Raw genomic sequence first — 22,756 nt, 5'->3', positions numbered from 1 at the left:
AATCAAGCCATGAGAAGCGGAAAATACATGCTCATCAGGGAAAGTATCATCAATTTCAACCTTTCACCCAACTCTCGCATAGGTTCATCCTCTAATTTGGACAAGTGATCGACAACTTGATTTTTGGTCCATTTTCTATTTTTCACTTCAAAGTCAAACTCTTGCAACAGTAATACCCATCTAATCAACCTCGGTTTGCATCCTTCTTTGCCATCAAATATCTCAAGGCAGAATGATCAGTATGCTCTGTAAATTTCGTGCCAAGCAAATAAGAGTGAAATTTTTCGAAAGCAAATATCACCGCAAGTAGCTCTTGTTCAGTCACACTATAATTCTTCTGAGCTTCATTAAGGGCCTTACTTTCATAATAATTGGGGTGAAGGATTTTATCCCTTTTTATCCCAATACTACACCAAGAGCGACCCCACTAGCATCACACATAACCTCAAATGGTTTGCTCCAATCCAAAGAAATAATAATTGGCGCAGACACTAACTTCTCCTTCAACTCTCCAAATGCTTTCAGACAGGACTCATCAAAATAAAATTTACACTCTTTCTCAAGTAACTTGCACAAAGGATGTGCAATTTTTGAAATATCCTTGATGAACCTCTGGTAGAAACCCGCATGCCCAAGGAAACTCCTCACACCTATTACAGAGATGGGTGGAGAAAATCTCTCTATCACCTCGACTTTAGCTCTATCAACCTCTATACCCTTCTCTGAGATGCGATGTCCCAATATAATACCCTCTTTCACCATAAAGTGACATTTTCCCCAATTTAGAATAAGGTTTTAATCTTCACATTTTTTGAGAACTTCGGACAACTAATTCAACCAATGATCAAACGAGTCACCAACAATAGAAAAATCATTCATAAATACCTCAATGGTGTCCTTCACCATATCGGAGAATATGCACATCATATATCTCTGAAAAGTAGCTGGTGTATTACACAACCCGAAGGGCATCCTCTTGAACGTGAAAGTTCCATAAGGACAATTAAAAGTGGTTTCTCTTGATCTTCCGGTGCAATAGAGATTTGGTTGTAACCCGAATAACCATCAAGAAAACAATACCACCCCTTTCCTGCAAGCCTATCTAACATATGATCAATGAAGGCCATAGAAAAATGGTCCTTCTCAGTCCATGCATTCAATTTCCGGTAATCCATACACCCTTCATCCGGTCACAAGCCTCATTGGAACAAACTCATTTTTCTCATTAGGGACCACATCATTCTCCCTTTATTGGGACACACTGAACAGGGCATACCTAAGTACTATAAGCGATCGGATATATGACTCCGGCATCTAACCACTTAATAATTTCCTTCTTCACTACCTCTTGCATAGGTGGATTTAAATGTTTCTGATGCTTAATATTGGGCTTATGATCGGGCATGAGTTGGATTTTATGTGAGAGGGATCCCAATAATATCCACAATAGTCCACCTAATAGGTCTCTTGAACCTCTTTAACACTTTAACAAACACTCTACTTGTTGTATATTCAAATCTGACGCAATAATTACCGACAAAGTGTCGCCTTTTCCGAAGAATACATACTTCAGATAAGGTCGTATAACCTTAAGCTCCAATTTTAGAGCCTCCTCAATAGATGGGTTTCGCGGGTGGAGACTCACGATGCTTCTACCTAACTCCAATTTCTTTGGTTTGAATCAAATATCACCTCGATCAAGTGCCTCAACCAATGACCTATAATCATCAATACCATCACTCTTAAAGTTCATAATCACTGCCGCTAGTGCCTCAACACTAAGACGCTCTTCAATTTGAACCTTAGACGTACTCTCAACCCTGTATGATATAGTAGATACCATTTGGAGTTCACCACTCTGCTTCATGGACCTACAAATGTTGAAAGTTATTTCTTCATTGTTCAATCAAAACTTCATCGCCCTTTCTCCATGTCAATCAAGGCGTGACCGGTATCAAGAAACGACCTCTTAAGAATAATAGGCACCTCAAAATCCAGCTCACAGTCAAGAATGACAAAATCAGCCGGAAATATGAATGACTCCACCTTCACTAACACATCGTGGAGTATCCCAATAGGCCTCTTCATTGTTCGATCGGCCTTCAGTAACCGCATCACAGTGGGATTTGGGTCAGCCAAACCTAACTTCTTGTAAATGGAGAGAGGTATGAGATTTATGCTTTTCCCAAGATTACATAATACTTTAGCAAAGTGTAATAACCCGATTGTACATGGAATAGTTAAAGCACCCATATCTTCTTTCTTTTGCACAAGAGACCTTGTAGCAATAACACTACAATGTTGCATCTGATAATCATCCTCAAAACTCACTGACGTCTTCTTAGTGACCATATCTTTCATAAACTTGGCATAACCGAGCATTTGTTCAAGATCTTCTATCAAAGGTGCATTGATGGAAAGTTGTTTCAATATAGTAATAAAATGCTGGTATTTGCCATCCTCGGTCTTCTTCATCAATCTTTGTGGAAATGGTGGTGGTGGTCTAGGAACGGGGGTCACCTTTTGGGGCATCTCTAATTCTTTTACGGCTTTATTTACCAACTCACCACTAGCTTCTACTACCGCATCTTCTCTTCTCACCTCATCTTCAATATCAGATGGCGTAGGTGGATCAATGGTTTGCTTATCCACTCGAGTCGTGACTGCCATACAATGTCCATCATTTTTTGGATTTTGGACGGTATAGCTAGGAAAATTAACCGGTTGACGAGGGTTCACTGTAGACGACAATTGGGCCATTTGCATATCAAGATGCTTGATTGAGACTGCATGTGCATCCACTTTTTGCCCAATGTTAGCCAAATCACCTCTCAACTCCTTGGCGTGCTCATTACTTGCGTCAAACCTCCTCCTCATCTTTTGCACATGTCTTCAACTCGTGCCATACTACCTTCACCATCCCTAGGAGAAACTTTCTGATTTGTGGTGAAACATAGGGGCCACTTCGATCGTTTTTGTTTCCATAGTTACCCCGTTGAAGTTGTTGTCGCGGTTGTAGTTTCTATCTCGAACATAGTGATCCTCTCGGTTGTAATTTCCATAGTTCCGACCTTGATTTCCATGACCTTGGCACCACTTCTCCTGATTGGAGCCTTGGGCGTTTGGTCGGAAACCTCCCATTTGCTCATTTACTGCATAAGAATCTTCTTGATAGTAGTAGTCATCAATCGGTGGTGGTGGTTTAGCCAAATTGTTCACCGCATTTACTTTTTCCGTACCCCAGTGATATGTTTCAACACCAACCCAAGCTCAGTTCTCATTTGAGCCATCTCTTCACGAATCTCATCTGCAACAGGGTTGTGTGAAGATTGCACCACAAAATTATTTCTCCCTGTATCCGACTTCCTAGTGCTCCAAGCTTTATTATTTCGGGATATTTTTTTAACTTTTTAGCGATATCTGCATAAGTACACTCCTCATAAGAACCACCAGCAATCATATCGAGCACCGTTTTATTATTATCATCTTGCCCCCGATAGAAGTACTCTTTTAGTGACTCATCATCAATGCGGTGGTTTGGGAAACTTGTCAAGAATGAGGTGAACTTATCCCAAGAACAGCTTACTGACTCCCCTGGTAATGCCACAAAGTTGTTCACCCTATTCTTTGTGGTTGAGCTTTTTAGAAACCTGGTCATACCTTGCTAGGAATACATCCCTCAACTGCTCCCAAGTGTAGATTCAATTGTAGAGCAGCTTAGTAAACCAAATTGCGGCCTCCCCCGTCAGTGAGAGAGGGAACACTCTTAATCCAATTACATCCATGTCTAAGTCTGGCCTCCCTACATAACTCTTACACACCGACCTTAGTTTGGCTATGTTAGCATGTGGATCCTCAGATGGTAGCGCCAAAAACAAACCTTTAGCGGTGAGCAACTGCATCAGGCTACTAGTTACCACGAAAGTATGACCATGTGGTAGAGGAGGTAGGACAAGTGACCCATCAGAGTCAGTGATGTTAACATTTCCCCTGTAGTACTCTTGAGGGAGTGGAGCAGGAGGTTTCCTTCTCGAATTACCTTCACCAAGGTTATCAACAATCACTTGATTATGAAAATCAACCGGCAGGGGAAGTTGAGGGTTGATCTCATCATCTATATAAGCAGGATTGTTTTGAATATTCATTCTGCAAAGTGTACGGTTTAGTTATGGATCAAGTGAAAGTATTGGTTCTCCTCGACTCCGTGTACTTGGCATAGACTAAAGCTAGACATGTGATAGATAAAAACAAAAAGAAAAAGTAAAATCAGGAAATTGTTGACTAAAATTCGGTAATGTGCTTAAAGTTAATCTAAAAGTCACTTTCTCCGATAGCGGCGCTAGAATTTGATACGCTCAAATTATACTTCCCTCAAGAATTATAAATGGTCGTATCAAGTAAAGAACCCAATTTTTTGATTGGGGTCGATTCCACGAGGAAAATGGTTTAGACTTAACTTCAATCTACGATTATGTCTATTTAGTCAAGTGCTTTCCGAAAACAATTAATTGAATGGGGGGTTTTGCGTAACAAAAAGTTTTATTATTTCTAAGAAGATAGATAACAAGTTTATAACTTTAGTGTTTATCAAGTGATGAGAGAATCTAGGGTGTAAGTGTTCCCCATAGGTTCATAATGCGGTAATCCTAGGTATAAAAATTCTTTCCTAGTATCTTGCACGCAAAGTCATAAGTTATGTATATCTAAATACTTAGTCCGACATCTAGAGAATTTCACCCCGTACCTGGGTTCGGATACGTGTGTATAATTTACTAACCCTTACCTTTACTTCATATTAAGCATCATAATCGATGTATGACTTAGTTATTACTTTGCACCAATCAACATGTAATGACCCGGAAGGTCATTTTTGGAAATTTTAAATATTTGCTTAACTTGAGTTAATTAATTGATAGTTTATGGGCTAAAGTGATAATTTATTTAAGACCCTATACTATTTAGCCTTTATTTAATAAAATATGTGGGTAAAACCTATCACAATTAGTACTTAATAAATTCATAAAAGGAAAAGGAGAAAGGAGATCGACGGAACGAGGACGAAGGGTTCGACTGCTGCTTCAGGTAAACAACTTATGCATTAAACACCTTGTGAAAATGTCTTGTTTATCACTATACACGTGTACATGACATTATAATATGAATGGAAGAAGGGAATTTGAAACAAGAATTGGCAGTGGCATATATATTGAAATTGGATAAGCATATGATTAATTTAAATAGTCTAATCATTGTCCAATGATGACCTAATAATTGGATAATAATGCCTAATCATTGGATATGATTGCTTAGTGAATAATTTATTTAATTAATGTTTATAGTTGAACATTAGAAATATGTTAATCTGTAAATTGTTTTGAGGCACATCTGATTTAGTTAATTGTTTAGTTATCACATTATGATTCAAGTTTTGACATATTAAGATGTGATATTAAATATTGAGTATAGTATAATTATATAAGAACTTTCACGGTTGTGGTGTTTGGATAAATTATGACCTAATTGACTTGAAATTTAGAATATGAGATTTGACTTATTGGTTGGAATCAAGATTTAGTAACTTGATTATAAATTTGGGTGTATTTTTAGGTCAAGGTTAAACAAATAAAAATGTGGGTGTTGTTAATTCTAAAACTTTATTGTGAATATATACTTGAATAGATTCCATTGGTTCGGAAGCTCAACGGAAAGGGAAGGCTCAAGCCCTAGAGTAATTATTCGATTGACTAAGGCAAGTGGATTTCTAAACCCTTGTTAAGCGTACGAAATTCGTGTATTTCTTTGTGTGATGTTGAGAATGATTTGGAGACTTGTTGCTTAATTGTTGGTGTTGTATTTCTTGTTGCAAATTGTGCTTTGTTATCAAATGGTTATCTCCTCCTTTTCATTTGAGCATGTCATTTGCATTGTATCTGAGACATGGTTGTGGTAAGAGGATGTACTATTTTCGAGGGTCGTATCGCGCGCCGCGATGGATATCATATTTCGAGGGACGTATCGCGCGCTGCAAAGGTTACTATTATCGAGGGTCGTGTCGTGCACCGCGACAGATGCATGGACAGATATGTCCCCCATGGGTCCCGGACTGAGAGACAGCGGGTGTGTATCGTTAGGGAAGACATGCATCACTATACTTGACATTGCATCTCATGGCATTACACATTTGATTATTGATGAACTTGAACACGTGTTTTGTTGATCTTGTGAGTGTTTCTCTGTGAAGCTTGTGACTGTTGAATATTGAGTTGTTATTGAGAATGTGTAAACTGATAGAGTGTGGTTATTGAGTTGTGTGTTTGGTAAACTTTAAACTATTAGACTGTAGTGCGGAGGTTTAGATATGGTGTAAGAAGTGCCCGTATTTTGTTCACTTAACTTGTGTTTAGAGGTTTGCTTGTTGGGTACTGCGTGGTTTGGTACTCACCCCTTGCTTCTACAAATTTTTGTAGGATACGAGCCTGGATCTTCGTGATACCTGTTATTCTTTTCGTTTCCGAGGCATCTTGTGGAGGATTGTGAGGTAGCTGCTTGTCATTTCAGCGAACTTTCCTACTCCAGTTTATGACTTTGTTTTTACTTGAAAGACAACTTCATGTTAGACTTCTATTTTATTTCAATTCTAATATTTACATTAGAGGCTTGTGCACGTGACAACCTGATTTTGGGGATTGAATTAATATGACTTGGTTTCATACTAGAAATTGTTGTTGGATTGTCATTTACTTCCGCACTTTGTTAGATATTTGGTTTTAGGCTGACTTGTCTTGGTGGGATAAGACGAGTGCCATCACGCCCATTTTTGGGTCGTGACAAAATGGTATCAGAGCCCCAGGTTCATAGGTCTCACGTGTATACAAGCCGAGTCTACGTAGAGTCTCAAGGATCAGTACGGAGACGTCTGTACTTATCTTTGAGAGGCTACAAGGATTACTAGGAAAACTTCTTTTTGTTCATTCTTTCTCATTGTGCGTAGTCACCTTTTTAAGTACTGAGTTGTTGTATACTCTTTTGACAGATGACGAGGACTAGAACTAATGTTACTGGTGGTAGAGAAGAGGCACTTCCCGAGGCAGTTGTTGAGGCCCCAGCTAGGGGTAGGGGTAGATCTCGAGCTAGAGGTCGTGCTAGTAGTACGACAGTAGCCAGAGGTCGTGGACGTGGAGCAGCACCATTGAGAGGTAGTGCTAGAGAGGTCTCTACCGAACCTCAGATTGATGACAGAGAGGACCAGGTTCCTCCAGATCCCGTAGTCACACCTTTGCTTCAGGATACGTTATTGAGGGTGTTAAGTGTGCTAGAGGGCTTTTCTCAGGGTGGTGGTGCAACTACCACACAACATGACTCTCGTACTAGAGAGGGGGCTCAGACCCAAGAGCAGCAACAGGCTCCAGTTGTTCAGGATGCGGTGGGGCAACTACCAGTAGATCCCGCGGTTCAGAGTGATGTTGCACCAACAGTTGGGGGTCAAGTTGCATCGATGGTTGTTCTGACAGAGGATGAGCAGCGTAGGTATGAGAGATTTCAAAAGATGGACCCACCTCAGTTTCAGGGTGGGAAGAGCGAGGACGCTCATGAGTTTCTAACTACCTGCCGAGAGTTACTAGAGGTGGTTGGATTAACTGAATCACATGGGGTTAGATATGCTACACTCCAGCTTTGTGGACCAGCGAGAGACTGGTGGAGGACTTATTCGGGGGTTTTGCCAGTTGGATCTCCTCCAGTGACTTGGGAGCAGTTTGCTAGTGCATTCCAAGATCGTTTTATCCCATGGAGCGTGAGAGAGGAGAGTCGCTTGAGGTTTGAGAGTCTGACACAGGATGGTTTATCGGTTACAGAGTATGAGGCGCGTTTTTGCCAGTTGTCTAGGCATGCGTTGGCCATTATTCCAAATGAGACAGAGAGGATCCGCAGATTTGTGAGGGGATTGACTTTCTCTATCAGGTCAGCTGTGTTTCGAACATCTAGGGAGGGGACTTCTTTTCAGTCCATTGTGAGCGCCGCCAAAGAGGCAGAATTGATGGAGAGAGAGGAGTTTGGGGACCCTAAAAGGGCCCGTATATCAGGACAGTTTCATGGTGCCTCATCTAGAGGTAGGGGATCACAGAGAGTGAGTGGTTCTTTTCAGCAGCGGGGACCTATTCATGCATCTATGCCGACATTTGAGGGTGGCCAGGCATCTAGGGGTTCTTATAGCTCGGGTCGGAGCTCGTACGGTTCACAGCAGCGACCTACAGGGCGAGGAAATTATAGTGGGTTTTCAGGGTCCACACAACAGTTCCCAGGTCAGAGATTTTTTTTTACTTGGGGAGATCCCGATCATCTAATGCGGCAGTGTACTTCACAAAGGGGTCGTGGTGGGCCTCGACCTAATTCTTCATTCCAGACTAGACCACCAGCACCACAGGGTAGAGGTCGTGGCAGATTTCAGTCAGGTAGAGGTGATAGAGTTTCTAGTAGTGGTGTTGCAGCTCAGCAGAGTGGGGGTAGAGGTACCACCCAGGATAGAGGTTGACGAGGAGACCACTGCTATGCTTTCCCCGGGAGACCTGAGGCGGAGACCTCTGATGCAGTTATTACAGGTATCATCCCAGTATGCCATCGACCTGCGTCTGTGTTGTTTGATCCAGGTTCTATATTCTCTTATGTGTCTACGTATTTTGCTGCTAAATTTGATATGATATGTGATAGCATGACTGTACCTATTCGTGTTTCTACACCCGTGGGTAAGCCCTTAGTGGTGGATCGAGTGTATCGATCCTGTCTTGTTTCTTTGGCTGGGTATGACACTTGGGTAGACTTAATCATTCTGGGGATGGTGGACTTTGATGTTATCTTGGGTATGGATTGGCTTTCTCCTTATCATGCTGTCCTTGATTGTAATGCTAAGACTGTGACTTTAGCAATGCCTGGTGTTCCGAGGGTTGAGTGGAAGAGTGTTAGTGGTTCTTATCCTAGAAAGGTCATCTCTTTTATCCGTGCTCAGAGATTGGTGGAGAGGGGGTGTTTGTCTTACTTAGCTTTTATTCGGGATACTAGTGTTGAACCACCTTCCATGGACTCTGTTCCCGTGGTTCAGGAGTTTCTCGATGTATTTCCTTCTGATCTTCCAGGTGTTCCTCCCGATAGGGATATCGATTTTGCTATTGATTTGGAGCCAGACACTAAGCCTATTTCTATACCTCCATATCGTATGGCCCCAGCAGAGTTGAAAGAATTAAAGGATCAGTTGCAAGATTTATTGAGTAAGGGTTTTATTCACCCTAGTGTATCACCTTGGGGTGCCCCTGTATTGTTTGTGAAGAAGAAGGATGGGACTATGAGAATGTGTATTGATTACAGACAGTTGAATAAGGTAACAGTTAAGAATAAGTATCCTCTTCCGCATATTGATGACTTATTTGATCAGTTACAGGGAGCATCATTGTTCTCTAAGATTGATTTGAGGTCTAGGTATCATCAGTTGAAGATTAGGGCGTCAGATATCCCTAAGACAGCTTTTCAGACCCGGTATGGGCATTATGAGTTTCTAGTGATGTCCTTCGGATTGACTAATGCCCCTGCAGCATTCATGGAGTTGATGAATGGGGTGTTTCGACCATACCTTGATTCTTTTGTGATTGTTTTCATCGATGACATCTTGGTTTACTCTAAGACTGAGGAGGACCATGTCGGACACCTGAGGATTGTACTTCAGAGGTTGAGAGAAGAGAAGTTGTATGCCAAGTTCTCAAAGTGTGAGTTCTGGCTTACTTCTGTGACATTCTTGGGACACGTGGTGTCCAAGGAGGGTATTAGAGTAGATCCGGCCAAGATTGAGGCAGTTAGAGGCTGGACGCGACCTACTTCACCTACTGAGATTAGGAGTTTTGTGGGATTGGCAGTCTATTATCGACGATTTGTTCAGATTTTCTCTACTATTGCAGCTCCATTGACTAGATTGACTCGACAGGATGTGAGTTTTCAGTGGTCTGATGAGTGTGAGGAGAGCTTTCAAAAGCTCAAGACATTGTTGACTTCTGCTCCTGTGTTGACTCTACCTGAGGAGGGTGTAGACTTTACTGTGTATTGTGATGCTTCAGGAGTTGGTTTGGGTGGTGTGTTGATGCAGAAGGGGAAAGTGATTGCTTATGCTTCTAGGCAATTGAAATCTCATGAGAAGAACTACCCTACTCATGATTTAGAATTGGCGGCTGTGGTATTTGTACTTAAGTTATGGCGTCATTATTTGTATGGAGTGCATTGTGAGATCTTCACTGATCATCGGAGTCTCCAGTATATCTTTAGTCAGAGAGATTTGAACTTGAGGCAGCGGAGATGGCTTGAGTTGCTGAAGGACTATGATGTGTCCATTCTGTATCATCTGGGGAAGGCCAATGTTGTGGCCGATGCTTTGAGTAGGAAGACTCATAGCATGGGGAGTCTTGCATCTCTTAGTGTTGAGGAGAGACCATTGGCTAGAGATGTTCAATTGTTAGCTAACAGTCTTGTCCGATTACAGATCTCAGAGGAGAGTGAAGGGATGATTGCTTTTATTGAGGCTCGATCTTCTTTAGTCGAGCAAATCCGTGCACACCAATTTGAAGATGAAAAATTATGTCTCATTCGAGACAAAGTATTGAGAGGGGAAGCTAAGGAGGATGTCCTTGATTCTGATGGTGTCTTGCGGATCGGAGGCAGAATTTGTGTGCCCAGGACAGGAGATTTGATTAGATTGATTCTTGAGGAGGCCCATTGTTCTCGGTATTCCATCCATCCGGGAGCGGCGAAGATGTATCATGATCTGAGTCAGCATTACTGGTGGTGTGGGATGAAGAGAGATATTTCAGACTTTGTTTCGAGGTGTTTGACTTGCCAGCAGGTCAAGTGTGAGCACCAGCGGCCCGGGGGTGTATCTCAGAGGATGCCTATTCCTACTTGGAAGTGGGAGCGGATTACTATGGACTTTGTCGTGGGTTTGCCTACCACAGTGGGTAGTTATGACTCTATTTGGGTTGTTGTTGATAGGCTGACCAAGTCTGCCCACTTCATCCCGGTTCGGGTAAAGTATACAGCAGAAAAGTTAGCCGAACTATATATCAGTCAGATTGTGCGACTACATGGAGTTCCTGTTTCTTTCATATCAGATCGAGGTTCACTATTTACTTCTCACTTCTGGAAGGCATTACAGCATGGTCTGGGTACTCAATGAGATATGAGTACAGCCTTTCACCCTCAGACTGATGGTCAGTCTGAGCGGACCATTCAAGTATTGAAAGATATGCTTCGAGCGTGTGTGATCGATTTTGGTGCTAGATGGGATCAACATTTACCCTTAGCGGAGTTTGCCTATAATAACAGTTATCACTCTAGTATCCAGATGGCCTCATTTGAGGCGTTGTATGGAAGACGGTGTAGGTCTCCGATTGGTTGGTTTGATTCGGTGGAGATGGACTCTTTGGATACAGATTTGCTTAGAGATGCTATGGAGCAAGTCCGTATGATTCAGTATAGATTATTGACAGCTCAGAGTCGACAGAAGAGTTATGCAGACCGGAGAGTTAGAGCCTTAGTGTTTATGGAGGGTGATCATGTTTGGCTCCGAGTATCACCCGTGAAGAGTGTGATGAGGTTTGGAAAGAAGGGCAAGCTTAGCCCTAGGTTCATTGGACCTTTTGAGATTTTGAGCAGAGTGGGAGAGGTGGCCTATAAGTTGGCCTTGCCACCTAGTTTGTCGGCAGTTCATCCTGTTTTCCATGTCTCTATGCTTCGGAAGTATATTCCGGATGAATCTCATGTGATTTCACTCGATTCGGTGGAGCTGGGTCTAGACTTGACATATGAGGAGGAGCCTATAGCTATATTGGATAGGCAAATCCGAAAGCTTAGGACCAAGGAGCTTGTTTCAGTGAAGGTGCAATGGAAGCACCGTTCAGTAAGAGAAGCAACTTGGGAGACAGAGTCTGACATGCGTGCCCGATATCCTCAACTTTTTGAAGCTTCAGGTAATTACTTACTCTATGTTCGAGGACGAACATGATTTTTAGTGGTGGATAATGTAATGACCCGGAAGGTCATTTTTGGAAATTTTAAATATTTGCTTAACTTGAGTTAATTAATCGATAGTTTATGGGCTAAAGTGATAATTTATTTAAGACCCTATACTATTTAGCCTTTATTTAATAAAATATGTGGGTAAAACCTATCACAATTAGTACTTAATAAATTCATAAAAGGAAAAGGAGAAAGGAGATCGACGGAACGAGGACGAAGGGTTCGACTGCTGCTTCAGGTAAACAACTTATGCATTAAACGCCTTGTGAAAATGTGTTGTTTATCACTATACACGTGTACATGACATTATAATATGAATGGAAGAAGGGAATTTGAAACAAGAATTGGCAGTGGCATATATATTGAAATTGGATAAGCATATGATTAATTTAAATAGTCTAATCATTGTCCAATGATGACCTAATAATTGGATAATAATTCCTAATCATTGGATATGATTGCTTAGTGAATAATTTATTTAATTAATGTTTATAGTTGAACATTAGAAATATGTTAATCTGTAAATTGTTTTGAGGCACATCTGATTTAGTTAATTGTTTAGTTATCACATTATGATTCAAGTTTTGACATATTAAGATGTGATATTAAATATTGAGTATAGTATAATTATATAAGAACTTTCATGGTTGTGGTGTTTGGATAAATTATGACCTAATTGACTTGAAATTTAGAAAATATGAGATTTGACTTATTGGTTGGAATCAAGATTTAGTAACTTGATTATAAATTTGGGTGTATTTTTAGGTCAAGGTTAAACAAATAAAAATGTGGGTGTTGTTAATTCTAAAACTTTATTGTGAATATATACTTGAATAGATTCCATTGGTTCGGAAGCTCAACGGAAAGGGAAGGCTCAAGCCCTAGAGTAATTATTCGATTGACTAAGGCAAGTGGATTTCTAAACCCTTGTTAAGCGTACGAAATTCGTGTATTTCCTTGTGTGATGTTGAGAATGATTTGGAGACTTGTTGCTTAATTGTTGGTGTTGTATTTCTTGTTGCAAATTGTGCTTTGTTATCAAATGGTTATCTCCTCCTTTTCATTTGAGCATATCATTTGCATTGTATCTGAGACATGGTTGTGGTAAGAGGATGTACTATTTTCGAGGGTCGTATCGCGCGCCGCGATGGATATCATATTTCGAGGGACGTATCGCGCGCCGCGAAGGTTACTATTATCGAGGGTCGTGTCGTGCGCCGCGACAGATGCATGGACAGATATGTCCCCCATGGGTCCCGGACTGAGAGACAGCGGGTGTGTATCGTTAGGGAAGACATGCATCACTATACTTGACATTGCATCTCATGGCATTACACATTTGATTATTGATGAACTTGAACACGTGTTTTGTTGATCTTGTGAGTGTTTCTCTGTGAAGCTTGTGACTGTTGAATATTGAGTTGTTATTGAGAATGTGTAAACTGATAGAGTGTGGTTATTGAGTTGTGTGTTTGGTAAACTGTAAACTATTAGACTGTAGCGCGGAGGTTTAGATATGGTGTAAGAAGTGCCCGTATTTTGTTCACTTAACTTGTGTTTAGAGGTTTGCTTGTTGGGTACTGCGTGGTTTGGTACTCACCCCTTGCTTCTACAAATTTTTGTAGGATACGAGCCTGGATCTTCGTGATACCTGTTATTCTTTTCGTTTCCGAGGCATCTTGTGGAGGATTGTGAGGTAGCTGCTTGTCATCTCAGCGAACTTTCCTACTCCAGTTTATGACTTTGTTTTTACTTGAAAGACAACTTCATGTTAGACTTCTATTTTATTTCAATTCTAATATTTACATTAGAGGCTTGTGCACGTGACAACCTGATTTTGGGGATTGAATTAATATGACTTGGTTTCATACTAGAAATTGTTGTTGGATTGTCATTTACTTCCGCACTTTGTTAGATATTTGGTTTTAGGCTGACTTGTCTTGGTGGGATAAGACGAGTGCCATCACGCCCATTTTTGGGTCGTGACAAAATGGTATCAGAGCCCCAGGTTCATAGGTCTCACGTGTATACGAGCCGAGTCTACGTAGAGTCTCAAGGATCAGTACGGAGACGTCTGTACTTATCTTTGAGAGGCTACAAGGATTACTAGGAAAACTTCTTTTTGTTCATTCTTTCTCATCGTGCGTAGTCACCTTTTTTAGTACTGAGTTGTTGTATACTCTTTTGACAGATGACGAGGAGTAGAACTAATGTTACTGGTGGTAGAGGAGAGGCACTTCCCGAGGTAGTTGTTGAGGCCCCAGCTAGGGGTAGGGGTAGATCTCGAGCTAGAGGTCGTGCTAGTAGTACGACAGTAGCCAGAGGTCGTGGACGTGGAGCAGCACCATTGAGAGGTAGTGCTAGAGAGGTCTCTACCGAACCTCAGATTGATGACAGAGAGGACCAGGTTCCTCCAGATCCCGTAGTCACACCTTTGCTTCAGGATACGCTATTGAGGGTGTTAAGTGTGCTAGAGGGATTTTCTCAGGGTGGTGGTGCAACTACCACACCACATGACTCTCGTACTAGAGAGGGGGCTCAGACCCAAGAGCAGCAACAGGCTCCAGTTGTTCAGGATGCGGTGGGGCAACTACCAGTAGATCCCGCGGTTCAGAGTGATGTTGCACCAACAGTTTGGGGTCAAGTTGCATCGATGGTTGTTCTGACAGAGGATGAGCAGCGTAGGTATGAGAGATTTCGAAAGATGGACCCACCTCAGTTTCAGGGTGGGAAGAGCGAGGACGCTCATGAGTTTCTAACTACCTGCCAAGAGTTACTAGAGGTGGTTGGATTAGCTGTGTCACATGGGGTTAGATATGCTACACTCCAGCTTCATGGACCAGCGAGAGACTGGTGGAGGACTTATTCGGGGGTTTTGCCAGTTGGATCTCCTCCAGTGACTTGGGAGCAGTTTGCTAGTGCATTCCAAGATCGTTTTATCCCATGGAGCGTGAGAGAGGAGAGTCGCTTGAGGTTTGAGAGTCTGACACAGGATGGTTTATCGGTTACAGAGTATGAGGCGCGTTTTTGCCAGTTGTCTAGGCATGCGTTGGCCATTATTCCAAATGAGACAGAGAGGATCTGCAGATTTGTGAGGGGATTGACTTTCTCTATCAGGTCAGCTGTGTTTCGGACATCTAGGGAGGGGACTTCTTTTCAGTCCATTGTGAGCGCCGCCAAAGAGGCAGAATTGATGGAGAGAGAGGAGTTTGGGGACCCTAAAAGGGCCCGTATATCAGGACAGTTTCATGGTGCCTCATCTGGAGGTAGGGGATCACAGAGAGTGAGTGGTTCTTTTCAGCAGCGGGGACCTATTCATGCATCTATGCCGACATTTGAGGGTGGCCAGACATCTAGGGGTTCTTATAGCTCGGGTCGGAGCTCGTACGGTTCACAGCAGCGACCTACAGGGAGAGGAAATTATAGTGGGTTTTCAGGGTCCACACAACAGTTCCCAGGTCAGAGATTTTTTTTTTACTTGTGGAGATCCCGATCATCTAATGTGGCAGTATACTTCACAAAGGGGTCGTGGTGGGCCTCGACCTAATTCTTCATTCCAGACTAGACCACCAGCACCACAGGGTAGAGGTCGTGGCAGATTTCAGTCAGGTAGAGGTGATAGAGTTTCTAGTAGTGGTGTTGCAGCTCAGCAGAGTAGGGGTAGAGGTACCACCCAGGATGGAGGTGGACGAGGAGGCCACTGCTATGCTTTCCCCGGGAGACCTGAGGCGGAGACCTCTGATGCAGTTATTACAGGTATCATCCCAGTATGCCATCGACCTGCATCTGTGTTGTTTGATCCAGGTTCTATATTCTCTTATGTGTCTACGTATTTTGCTGCTAAATTTGATATGATATGTGATAGCATGACTGTACCTATTCGTGTTTCTACACCCGTGGGTAAGCCCTTAGTGGTGGATCGATGGTATCGATCCTGTCTTGTTTCTTTGGCTGGGTATGACACTTGGGTAGACTTAATCATTCTGGGGATGGTGGACTTTGATGTTATCTTGGGTATGGATTGGCTTTCTCCTTATCATGCTGTCCTTGATTGTAATGCTAAGACTGTGACTTTAGCAATGCCTGGTGTTCCGAGGGTCGAGTGGAAGAGTGTTAGTGGTTCTTATCCTAGAAAGGTCATCTCTTTTATCCGTGCTCAGAGATTGGTGGAGAGGGGGTGTTTGTCTTACTTAGCTTTTATTCGGGATACTAGTGTTGAACCACCTTCCATGGACTCTGTTCCCATGGTTCAGGAGTTTCTCGATGTATTTCCTTCTGATCTTCCAGGTGTTCCTCCCGATAGGGATATCGATTTTGCTATTGATTTGGAGCCAGGCACTAAGCCTATTTCTATACCTCCATATCGTATGGCCCCAGCAGAGTTGAAAGAATTAAAGGATCAGTTGCAAGATTTATTGAGTAAGGGTTTTATTCGCCCTAGTGTATCACCTTGGGGTGCCCCTGTATTGTTTGTGAAGAAGAAGGATGGGACTATGAGAATGTGTATTGATTACAGACAGTTGAATAAGGTAACAGTTAAGAATAAGTATCCTCTTCCGCATATTGATGACTTATTTGATCAGTTACAGGGAGCATCATTGTTCTCTAAGATTGATTTGAGGTCTAGGTATCATCAGTTGAAGATTAGGGCGTCAGATATCCCTAAGACAGCTTTTCAGACCCGGTATGGGCATTATGAGTTTCTAGTGATGTCCTTCGGATTGACTAATGCCCCTGCAGCATTCATGGAGTTGATGAATGGGGTGTTTCGACCATACCTTGATTCTTTTGTGATTGTTTTCATCGATGACATCTTGGTTTACTCTAAGACTGAGGAGGACCATGCCCGACACCTGAGGATTGTACTTCAGAGGTTGAGAGAAGAGAAGTTGTATGCCAAGTTCTCAAAGTGTGAGTTCTGGCTTACTTCTGTGACATTCTTGGGACACGTGGTGTCCAAGGAGGGTATTAGAGTAGATCCGGCCAAGATTGAGGCAGTTAGAGGCTGGACGCGACCTACTTCACCTACTAAGATTAGGAGTTTTGTGGGATTGGCAGGCTATTATCGACGATTTGTTCAGAGTTTCTCTACTATTGCAGCTCCATTGACTAGATTGACTCGACAGGATGTGAGTTTTCAGTGGTCTGATGAGTGTGAGGAGAGCTTTCAAAAGCTCAAGACATTGTTGACTTCTGCTCCTGTGTTGACTCTACCTGAGGAGGGTGTAGACTTTACTGTGTATTGTGATGCTTCAGGAGTTGGTTTGGGTGGTGTGTTGATGCAGAAGGGGAAAGTGATTGCTTATGCTTCTAGGCAATTGAAATCTCATAAGAAGAACTACCCTACTCATGATTTAGAATTGGCGGCTGTGGTATTTGTACTTAAGTTATGGCGTCATTATTTGTATGGAGTGCATTGTGAGATCTTCACTGATCATCGGAGTCTCCAGTATATCTTTAGTCAGAGAGATTTGAACTTGAGGCAGCGGAGATGGTTTGAGTTGCTGAAGGACTATGATGTGACCATTCCGTATCATCCGGGGAAGGCCAATGTTGTGGCCGATGCTTTGAGTAGGAAGACTCATAGCATGGGGAGTCTTGCATCTCTTAGTGTTGAGGAGAGACCATTGGCTAGAGATGTTCAATTGTTAGCTAACAGTCTTGTCCGATTACAGATCTCGGAGAAGAGTGAAGGGATGATTGCTTTTATTGAGGCTCGATCTTCTTTAGTCGAGCAAATCCGTGCACACCAATTTGATGATGAAAAATTATGTCTCATTCGAGACAAAGTATTGAGAGGGGAAGCTAAGGAGGTTGTCCTTAATTCTGATGGTGTCTTGCGGATCGGAGGCAGAATTTGTGTGCCCAGGACAGGAGATTTGATTAGATTGATTCTTGAGGAGGCCCATTGTTCTCGGTATTCCATCCATCTGGGAGCGGCGAAGATGTATCATGATCTGAGTCAGCATTACTGGTGGTGTGGGATGAAGAGAGATATTTCAGACTTTGTTTCGAGGTGTTTGACTTGCCAGCAGGTCAAGTGTGAGCACCAGCGGCCCGGGGGTGTATCTCAGAGGATGCCTATTCCTACTTGGAAGTGGGAGCGGATTACTATGGACTTTGTCGTGGGTTTGCCTACCACAGTGGGTAGTTATGACTCTATTTGGGTTGTTGTTGATAGGCTGACCAAGCCTGCCCACTTCATCCCGGTTCGGGTAAAGTATACAACAGAAAAGTTAGCCGAACTATATATCAGTCAGATTGTGCGACTACATGGAGTTCTTGTTTCTATCATATCAGATCGAGGTTCACTATTTACTTCTCACTTCTGGAAGGCATTACAACATGGTCTGGGTACCCAATTAGATATGAGTACAACCTTTCACCCTCAGACTGATGGTCAGTCTGAGAGGACCATTCAGGTATTGAAAGATATGCTTCGAGCGTGTGTGATCGATTTTGGTGCTAGAGGGGATCAACAATTACCCTTAGCGGAGTTTGCCTATAATAACAGTTATCACTCTAGTATCCAGATGGCCCCATTTGAGGCGTTGTATGGAAGACGGTGTAGGTCTCCGATTGGTTGGTTTGATTCGGTGGAGATGGACTCTTTGGATACAGATTTGCTTAGAGATGCTATGGAGCAAGTCCGTATGATTCAGTATAGATTATTGACAGCTCAGAGTCGAAAGAAGAGTTATGCAGACCGAAGAGTTAGAGCCTTAGTGTTTATGGAGGGTGATCATGTTTGGCTCCGAGTATCACCCGTGAAGGGTGTGATGAGGTTTGGAATGAAGGGCAAGCTTAGCCCTAGGTTCATTGGACCTTTTGAGATTTTGAGCAGAGTGGAAGAGGTGGCCTATAAGTTGGCCTTGCCACCTAGTTTGTCGGCAGTTCATCCTGTTTTCCATGTCTCTATGCTTCGGAAGTATATTCCGGATGAATCTCATGTGATTTCACTCGATTCTGTGGAGCTGGTTCCAGACTTGACATATGAGGAGGAGCCTATAGCTATATTGGATAGGCAAATCCGAAAGCTTAGGACCAAGGAGCTTGTTTCAGTGAAGGTGCAATGGAAGCACCGTTCAGTAAGAGAAGTAACTTGGGAGACAGAGTCTGACATGCGTGCCCGATATCCTCAACTTTTTCAAGCTTCAGGTAATTACTTACTCTATGTTCGAGGACGAACATGATTTTTAGTGGTGGATAATGTAATGACCCGGAAGGTCATTTTTGGAAATTTTAAATATTTGCTTAACTTGAGTTAATTAATCGATAGTTTATGGGCTAAAGTGATAATTTATTTAAGACTCTATACTATTTAGCCTTTAGTTAATAAAATATGTGGGTAAAACCTATCACACTTAGTACTTAATAAATTCATAAAAGGAAAAGGAGAAAGGAGATCGACGGAACGAGGACGAAGGGTTCGACTGCTACTTCAGGTAAACAACTTATGCATTAAACGCCTTGTGAAAATATCTTGTTTATCACTATACACGTGTACATGACATTATAATATGAATGGAAGAAGGGAATTTGAAACAAGAATTGGCAGTGGCATATATATTGAAATTGGATAAGCATATGATTAATTTAAATAGTCTAATCATTGTCCAATGATGACCTAATAATTGGATAATAATGCCTAATCATTGGATATGATTGCTTAGTGAATAATTTATTTAATTAATGTTTATAGTTGAACATTAGAAATATGTTAATCTGTAAATTGTTTTGAGGCACATCTGATTTAGTTAATTGTTTAGTTATCACATTATGATTCAAGTTTTGACATATTAAGATGTGATATTAAATATTGAGTATAGTATAATTATATAAGAACTTTCATGGTTGTGGTGTTTGGATAAATTATGACCTAATTGACTTGAAATTTAGAAAATATGAGATTTGACTTATTGGTTGGAATCAAGATTTAGTAACTTGATTATAAATTTGGGTGTATTTTTAGGTCAAGGTTAAACAAATAAAAATGTGGGTGTTGTTAATTCTAAAACTTTATTGTGAATATATACTTGAATAGATTCCATTGGTTCGGAAGCTCAATGGAAAGGGAAGGCTCAAGCCCTAGAGTAATTATTCGATTGACTAAGGCAAGTGGATTTCTAAACCCTTGTTAAGCGTACGAAATTCGTGTATTTCCTTGTGTGATGTTGAGAATGATTTGGAGACTTGTTGCTTAATTGTTGGTGTTGTATTTCTTGTTGCAAATTGTGCTTTGTTATCAAATGGTTATCTCCTCCTTTTCATTTGAGCATGTCATTTGCATTGTATCTGAGACATGGTTGTGGTAAGAGGATGTACTATTTTCGAGGGTCGTATCGCGCGCCGCGATGGATATCATATTTCGAGGGACGTATCGCGCGCCGCGAAGGTTACTATTATCGAGGGTCGTGTCGTGCGCCGCGACAGATGCATGGACAAATATGTCCCCCATGGGTCCCGGACTGAGAGACAACGGGTGTGTATCGTTAGGGAAGACATGCATCACTATACTTGACATTGCATCTCATGGCATTACACATTTGATTATTGATGAACTTGAACACGTGTTTTGTTGATCTTGTGAGTGTTTCTCTGTGAAGCTTGTGGCTGTTGAATATTGAGTTGTTATTGAGAATGTGTAAACTGATAGAGTGTGGTTATTGAGTTGTGTGTTTTGGTAAACTGTAAACTATTAGACTGTAGCGCGGAGGTTTAGATATGGTGTAAGAAGTGCCCGTATTTTGTTCACTTAACTTGTGTTTAGAGGTTTGCTTGTTGGGTACCGCGTGGTTTTGTACTCACCCCTTGCTTCTACAAATTTTTGTAGGATACGAGCCTGGATCTTCGTGATACCTGTTATTCTTTTCGTTTCCGAGGCATCTTGTGGAGGATTGTGAGGTAGCTGCTTGTCATCTCAGCGAACTTTCCTACTCCAGTTTATGACTTTGTTTTTACTTGAAAGACAACTTCATGTTAGACTTCTATTTTATTTCAATTCTAATTACATTAGAGGCTTGTGCACGTGACAACTTGATTTTGGGGATTGAATTAATATGACTTGGTTTCATACTAGAAATTGTTGTTGGATTGTCATTTACTTCCGCACTTTGTTAGATATTTGGTTTTAGGCTGACTTGTCTTGGTGGGATAAGACGAGTGCCATCACGCCCATTTTTGGGTCGTGACACAACACTATCCTTAGATTGTATCCCGCTAAATCTATGTTGATAATTTTTTATTATTAACTACCTCCTTGGTCCGGCAAATAGCAATAAGGCGAGTTCTAACGTGTGCACTCGTTAAAAAGACTTCTAAACGAAAGAATTATCAATACATACAATAACCTATTTGAGAACTGCTTAATTACTATTCATATTTTGTTAATCACTCATGGTTCCCACAAACCTAGTTTTGGAGCTTAGCTACTCATTATCTCAAAAACATAATCTTAAAATAAATATGTTTGTGTTAATCATAAAAAGTTAAGTACAATCACTAATATATTGAATAAATTAAATAAATGCCCTCGATTAATCGTTTCCGTTTAAATTCTTCCATGAATTCCTTTATTATTTTATATATGTACGTTATAATATACCCAACTGGACAACGATACGTGAAACTCATTTTATGGGTTGCAAATATTCAATTCTGTCCCTAATTTAATCTATTAAATTAGTTATTATTATAATTTATGTGTATGAATGCCAAATTTAATATATCCATATTTAGGATATTCTTCACCATTATTATTAATCTCTTCCCCTAGTTTTTTCTTACTTTTTTTTTTGTATTACTTATGTTTCTATAAGGAAATGTAGAAATGATCAATGCAGTAGTTATAGAATTTAAAAGGTAAGTTTCATTGTAATTTAATAAATACAAAAATGTGAAAAGTCATTATATTTAATGACATTTACCATATGAGTTATTATGTATTGTAGTTATATTATATTTGCACATATAAATATAAGAAACATTGAAAAAAGATTGAGAAGCTCGGTCAATGTTGCGTGCTGGTGATATTTTACTGTTTATTTTAAAGGTGAGATATCTATATTTTTTTTATATAAATAGATGATAAGAATTTTTATCTTTTTTTATTTATGCATTTTTCAGAAAGAATTTATCAAAAGACATGAGTGTTTACGAATTGTTAACCTTGAATTATGATATCATATTTTGGAGGAGTGTTGCTTGGAGGCTCAAATTTATTTTCTTTTATATTGATGGTAAGAATATCTATCTTCTTTACCCAGTTGCAGGCCATACACTATATCTTGCACACGAGATAGAAAAGTAAGAGTTCGGAGAGTTGTCTGACAACCTTTACAGTTCCGTTATTAATTCAATTTTCAAAAGGACTTTATTAAAAAATATGAGTTTTTATGAAATGTGAACCCTGAATTATGATTTTATAATTTGTACGAGAAAGTGTTATTTTGAGTCTCAACCTAAAAAGGTTGTTAAAAAATTCACATATATCAAAAGAAGTGAGAATATCTATTTTCCTTTCTATATACATTTTTCAAAAGTAATATATTAAAATGTGAATATAAACTATAATTTTATATTTGTAGGAAGAAGTGTTATTTGGAGTCTAACCTAAGAGACACATTTGAAAATCAATAACAAAACAAGGTTGCTTAAAATTCACACATACGAAAAGAAGTGAAAATATTTATTTTCTTTTCTATATACA

The 22,756-nt window shown here is 40.8% G+C and overlaps 2 protein-coding genes across 2 annotated transcripts; both read right to left on the bottom strand.

Annotated features, from left to right (window-relative positions):
- Nucleotides 1–396: 396 nt before the first annotated feature.
- On the bottom strand, nt 397–762 carry LOC138339393 (uncharacterized mitochondrial protein AtMg00860-like). Its single transcript, XM_069290988.1, has one exon. The coding sequence runs from the start codon at nt 760–762 to the stop codon at nt 397–399; it is 366 nt and encodes a 121-aa protein (XP_069147089.1).
- A 919-nt stretch (nt 763–1,681) lies between these two features.
- On the bottom strand, nt 1,682–2,877 carry LOC104644705 (uncharacterized). The gene is made up of 2 exons (XM_069290987.1): nt 1,967–2,877; nt 1,682–1,871 (listed from the first exon to the last, which is right to left on the bottom strand). Exons 1-2 carry the CDS (start codon nt 2,875–2,877, stop codon nt 1,682–1,684), a joined length of 1,101 nt encoding a protein of 366 aa, XP_069147088.1.
- Nucleotides 2,878–22,756: the final 19,879 nt, after the last annotated feature.

This window comes from Solanum lycopersicum, chromosome 11 (genome assembly GCF_036512215.1).
Source record: "Solanum lycopersicum chromosome 11, SLM_r2.1".
NCBI lineage: Eukaryota > Viridiplantae > Streptophyta > Magnoliopsida > Solanales > Solanaceae > Solanum > Solanum lycopersicum.
The sequence above is the reverse complement of the archived record's forward strand: the minus strand, read 5'-3'. Positions and strand labels throughout refer to the sequence as shown.

Bases quoted from the DNA above. Each gene is read 5' to 3' on its own strand.
- LOC138339393 (XM_069290988.1), bottom strand. From the start codon at position 762: ATGGTGAAAGAGGGTATTATATTGGGACATCGCATCTCAGAGAAGGGT.
- LOC104644705 (XM_069290987.1), bottom strand. From the start codon at position 2,877: ATGAGGAGGAGGTTTGACGCAAGTAATGAGCACGCCAAGGAGTTGAGA. The intron at 1,872-1,966 runs GTCGTTTCTTGA...CAACATTTGTAG, and splicing joins GTGCCTATTATTCTTAAGAG to GTCCATGAAGCAGAGTGGTG.